Genomic DNA, 6,000 nt, shown 5'->3' with positions numbered 1-6,000 from the left:
TTATTAGGTGCAAAAGCCCATAAACTTGCCATTACCTAAAGCATATGGCCCTGCATATATTTGACAGCGCTGTCCACTACAATGTGCAGTATCAAAAAACCACATCAAGGTTTCTCAGTGCTTAAGACATTGACCTGTTAAACTAAATTTCACTTAACCTGGGCTAAGCAATATGTAGGCAGTGATTGAAAGTTCTTACATTACCCATAGAGCTCTTACGTGGACAAATTACCCTCTGCTCTCAAGAAAGCCAATTTGCTCTGATGATTCACATCCTGTTTTGAATTGACAATCACCAGTGCTTCCTCCCAACTGTATGTGGCAATTTCTTAAGCAAAGTACCATTCTCTAGGGATACAATTTGAAAATATTTTTTTTTAAATTTCATTTTGACCAGAGTGCGAAACAAAGATGATCAAATTTGTACACTGCTCTGGAAAAAGGCTATTACAGTGCATTTAGCAAAGCTGTCAGAAAAAAGTGCATTAAATAACAACAATGGACCTCAGAGAAATTAACTGTATCTCTTTATTGTTAACCAATGAATGTTATCCAAAATAGTAGATGTAATTGTAGCTTAATTGTACAACACAAAACATGATGCTAAAGGAAAAAGCATGTGGAAAATTACTTCACCAAGTAATCATTAAATGTATTCTTAGTATTTCTGCACCAGTAAGTGTTCCCAACTGCTGGTGACAGCAGCTATTACCACTTTGTTCATTGTGAAAATCCATATTACAAATGGTTGTTCCTGGTTGTTTAGAAAAAAAAAATCATCACACAGCTTTATAAATGGATCTAATCCATTTAGCCCTACTCTATATATTGTAGATTTATGAACAGCAAACTTTACTGGTATTTTTTCCCAACACTGAAACTGAGGTATCAGTGTTAGTGCACACTTTCCAGGGAAAAACGAAAACTCACTGGAAGCACGGTATTTCACCTGCTATGGCAAACTATTTGAATACTTCAGAAATTTGCTTAAGCTTCAGTGTATGAAGCCTGTGAAACAAAACCTGTTCTTACAATGCACTGCAAGTAGAAACACCAACTTCCACCAAGCAGCATTTTGAAGCATGTGCACACCATCTGCACGTCAGTCTTCAAGGTCAACCAGATATGTTTAGCCCCACAAACCAAAAATATATTAATGTATCTTTATTTTATTTTCATGATGTCACCCCACATAGCCAACCTTTAACTCCACAAAATAAAATAAAAAAAAAAAACTTAGTTGGACTGTTCATAAGAAATTTAAACCTATTGTGCATGAAAAAATGTTTAATAAAATGGCAAATTTTAATAGATAAGTGTAAATTTATGAGTGCATAATATCAAACAGAAAAGAGCTGAACCATCCTCAGAGAAAGCAGGGTTATTCCACTGTAGATATTTACTAGGGTACTGAGAAGGAATAACTGCAGTCCACATTAACTGTGAAGTTATTTCTAAAGTTCAATTTCTAAGAAAATGTCTCAAAAAAGCAGGTCTCCTTTTCAAGAGGGAAAGGACTTAATTATCTGACATCAGATATGACAATGACAATACTAGCTTCACTGAAAACTGAAGCTACAAACACTTTTACTCCAATTCTGGGAACTTTCATTTTGTATTTGGAAATCCAACAACAAACTAACGCACATGCACATTCTACACCCCTCCCAGGAGATAGTATACCAGTGACAGGTTACAGCTTTAAAACACACAAGACACTTTTACAATTTAAACTCAACAAAAGGCAGTTAGACAGTATTTAGCACTATAAATCCATCTTCGAGTAAAACAAAATCCTAGGAGTAAGGGCTCCTAGCATTCTATGATATCACTGTGTAGTGATAGTCAATTTAAACAGGTTTTTTTCATGGTGTTTGAAGGACCAGTCATCATGTATATAGTAGTGAGGTAGGATACTGTCCCCTCCCTGGGACTGATGTTTTCATATGCTCCCTTGCCAGAAAGGTCCAGGTCTCCCTACTACAAATAAAATACTTACAAGCAAACAGCACATGAAGCTTTGTATTTTTTTTTCCCTTTGCTGCATTAGAACGTTTTGCACATCTAAAAGAATCACCTAGGAAAAGCAATACTTATTCAAGCCTATCAGCAGCCACGTGCTGCCCACAGGTAGTGTTCCATTTAAAAATATTTCCTGGAACTACCACCTGCCATCCAGACCTTTGTGAACAGGTAGGCAAAGAAAACCATCAATGATGACAGGACATGAAACACCAAGAATTTCATTTGGGAGAAAAAACAATGAAACTGGAAGTCAGTAATATCAAACTCTTAATGGTGTAGCTACATTGAAAAATGTAATTTCAAACTTCATATTGAAATAGTACCTATCCAGTTTAGGTTCAGCTCCATTCTTCTTTCTACTTCTTAATGTTTAAGCAATACATACACTTGTCAGTCGTTATATACTTCACATCAGTTTCCAAAGAAAAAAATATGAAACAATGAAACTGAAAACACGACAGGGAAAAACACTGCTATCAAAAAGCTAGGGATGACAGACTGCCTTAGTGTTGAATAGCTTCCCCTAAATTTGTCTTCTAGCCACTGTAGTCAAACTGGTATTAAGTGCTTTGGCAAAGTGGGGTGCAATCCATCAAATCTGCAAAGGCCTGCTTTTTTCTCTGTTGGTGGTTCAGCTTTACGAGGAACATATATGCAAAATAACAGCTCTCACATTGCTTCAAACTCATCAATACGCTGCTTTGTATTGCCTTGTCGGATTTGTCGAAGAGTCTTGTACTTATCACGGCCTGCTTTAACATTCTCAGCATGAAGGACATCATTTTGTGTTTTCTTGGTTTCATCTCTGGCTTGAGCCAACTCAGAACTTAAAGCCTGTTGAATAAAATATTTGCATTTAAGTGCTTTGACTAATCTTTTAATGATTCTGGAATTTCTGGTAACAACTATTCTGCAACTTGGATATAGATTTCTTGAATGCCAACCTACGAAACACTTGTGCTGTTCAGTAACTCAAGTTGTGAGGTCTATCAGAAAGACTGCAGAGGGAAAGAGAAGGAGAACATAGGATTCTTTCCTTACATAAGTCTGGCCATTAAACTAAAAAAAGAAAAAAAAAAAAAAAGAAAAAAGCTTCATACCATAACATCCAAGAAGAAAGGGACCAGCAGGATAAAGCAGGAGAATGACATTATTTTTCAATTTCTGCTTGACTAAAGAGAGCTCTTGTTTATCTCCCTGATCCTGTTCAGTGATTGGTCAAGCAGAAAGGATATTATACATACATGCTACTAACATATTGCTGCCAGCAAAAGCAGCAGCTTTCCATTTCTTTTATTTCCTTCCCAAATAGACATTTCATAACAAGGCAAAGGGTTACCACTAACATAGATTATTATACTTTGAGGGGTAAGACTAGTCTGGGAGGAAATGCCCTGTTTCAGGGAAGTAAGATTAATCCAAAATGGGCATAATTCAGTTTTTGCATTTACAACATCTGTGAATGACTGCAAATAAACACAAATACTATTAAGCAAGCATCTGTTCATACCACTTAATGAATTTCAATATTGAGAAAGGAAAGCATTACGTTTTAACATTCGGTGTCTTGGACATTATATAATTATTAGAAACATTTACTGGCCAATGTGACAACATACCAATACTTTTAAGCTATAAAGCACAATCATACATCCAATCTTTCTATCTAGTCCACTTCTAGAACACTATGAATGATATTGGTTAGTAAATTAGTAATAAACCTAGTAAATGATAAAAAGGCTGTTTCCTTGGCACACCGTAATTTCAATGAGATTTCTGACAAATAAGAATGAAAACCCAAAGCCTGAATTACATTGCTACAACTATAAATCTTCATTACCTGGAGCTGCTTCTTAACACGTTCATTTTTCTGGGTTTCTGTTACCCGTTCTTCCTCACTCCTGTGATTCATGACACCATCAGAAGACAGTTCTGCACTGGCTTCAGCATTGTTCTCATCATGTTCATCGTGTTCATTCTCTGTTGGAGGAATAACTGGTGGGGGAGGAGGTGGAGGAGGAGCAGACATCACAGATTTCAGTTCTTCTTTGGTCTTTTCCAAGTCCTCTTGGGCTGCAAAAGCCTAAATATAGTAAACAGTACTTAGCATCTTTTAAAATGATTTATGAATAGTGAAAAAATAAAAATAAATATTTGAGATGTTTTCAGACACATGGAAACTGTCCTTTATAAAGGACATGACAAGCTTATGCACTGAAAATTGTCAAATAGGAATATAGAGTAAAAAAGATGTGACTTAAAACCAGCTGTACTGGAGTCCAGCTATTTCCAGCAGTAGACAAGAGAAGAGTGAGAGAATAGGGCAGTCATGCTGATTGCTTTCCAGCTTTCCCAGCCTCCTGAAATTTGAGGCTCAGGGACTTCCTAAATCAAAGGTGATGTCTTCAAATTCCAGATTCAACCAGAACTTATAAGAATTTGTTCAATCACTTTTTGAACCTGTGCACACAATTAGTATTCACATCCCATAGCTAATTACAGGTTTTGTGAAGAAATACTATTTTGCTTTAAACTATTGTCCACTTGCATTCGATGTGCCTTTGTTACTGTTCTGGTTCATCTTTTCACCACCACTCATGATTTTATACATCTCGCTCCTGAGGTATTTTCTTTTCCAAGACAAAGCTCCAATCTATTTCATGACCACACATAAGGAAGCCATTTCAAATCTTTGACCATACCTTTATGATGAGAATTTCCCCCCCTTCATGACTATTTAATATTAATAAATGAATTAAGTAGAAGTATAGGCTGGCTTCACTAGACTGGAGAACAAAAACCTTTAAGAAAGGCTTATCTGAAGCCTATGGGAAAGAGAAATACTCAATCCCATGGACTTCAGTGGAATTTCCGCACTCATCTCCTTTAGTTTCTTTGAAGTTCTGACTTCACACAGCACGAGCTCATTACTTTGTGCTGCCATTCTGAGGCTTCCTCTTCTTTCTTTTTCTTGGCCTCCTCTAGAAGTGCAATCTTGGCAGTGAATTCAGCAAGTTCTGCTGCCTGAAACAAACAAAAAAAATGAAGTAGAAGTTTTAATTTGGTATCATTTTGGCTCTGCAGTGGAAGAAAGCAGAGCCTTTGCTGCGATCTGACTTGAAAAGAGTTAGTTACCATCCATCACTTCTCTGCTAAAAATACAGATTTTAAGCATACATGACCGAGGGAATGAATCAGTACTCTTGCCTGATGGAAATAAATCCAGAAAAAAAATATTTATCTTCTACACTTCCAAAGCTTGCTGGGAAAGAGTGAGCTGTAGTTTCAAATTAGCATTTGGGGCTGTTTCAGTTTAATACAACTTTAATGGTTCCGCCAGTAAGACTGTATTCTGGATCATGATCTCAGTACTATTAAGCTAAATCTTGCCTTCAGAATTGTGTGCTAAGTTTACAGAAGATCAAAAGATGTTTTATAGTTGAGAAATCATTTCTTTACTATTTTCGTGCCTTTTTCAGTTATTACATGCAAATCTTGAATAAGAAGTAGTCTAGCACAGAATGTGAGAAGATACTGTAGATCCTGCAAACAGAGAAGAAAAAAAAAAAAACCCAAACAAACACCCCCACACACACACACCCCAGTGTCACCGACTCCCCACCACCACCATCAAGCTTCAGAACAGACCTGCTTCAGAGAACAGGCTTCCCAGTGGACTGCAGAAGGAAACTACTCTTGTTCTCAGCTGGTTAAGCCTGACACTCTTAGAAAGAGAATGTAGTGGGTGTAGTCAGTCTGAAACACCTAGTTCATAATTTAATTTCCTACAGCCCCAGAGATTTTTTTTTTCTTGCAAGTAGTGGCAAATCTAATGTAGTTTTCTAAAAAAGTTCCCACAACAATCTGTAACAGTATTTCACATATTTTATCTGTGTTTCAACGTACTTGTCTATTTGACAAGATAGGTATAACCAAGAATAAAGGCTACGTTTCCAACTATCTTTTTCAATTTGT

At 36.6% G+C, this 6,000-nt stretch overlaps 1 protein-coding gene across 1 annotated transcript in view; it reads right to left on the bottom strand.

The window, feature by feature from the left end:
- Positions 1–505: 505 nt before the first annotated feature.
- RDX (radixin) overlaps positions 506–6,000 on the bottom strand; it is a 41,730-nt gene continuing 36,235 nt past the window's right edge. Inside the window, exons 12-14 of the mRNA XM_075490964.1 lie at positions 4,957–5,049; positions 3,866–4,108; positions 506–2,859 (exon numbers count right to left, since the gene is read on the bottom strand). Coding sequence (XP_075347079.1) covers positions 2,695–2,859; positions 3,866–4,108; positions 4,957–5,049 — 501 coding nt within the window. The 3' untranslated portion in view covers positions 506–2,694. The remainder of the gene's footprint in view (positions 2,860–3,865; positions 4,109–4,956; positions 5,050–6,000) is intronic.

The sequence above is a fragment of the Mycteria americana genome, chromosome 1, assembly GCF_035582795.1.
Source record: "Mycteria americana isolate JAX WOST 10 ecotype Jacksonville Zoo and Gardens chromosome 1, USCA_MyAme_1.0, whole genome shotgun sequence".
Taxonomy (NCBI): Eukaryota; Metazoa; Chordata; class Aves; order Ciconiiformes; family Ciconiidae; genus Mycteria; species Mycteria americana.
Note: the sequence above shows the minus strand (reverse complement) of the source record. Positions and strands in the feature narration are given on the sequence as shown.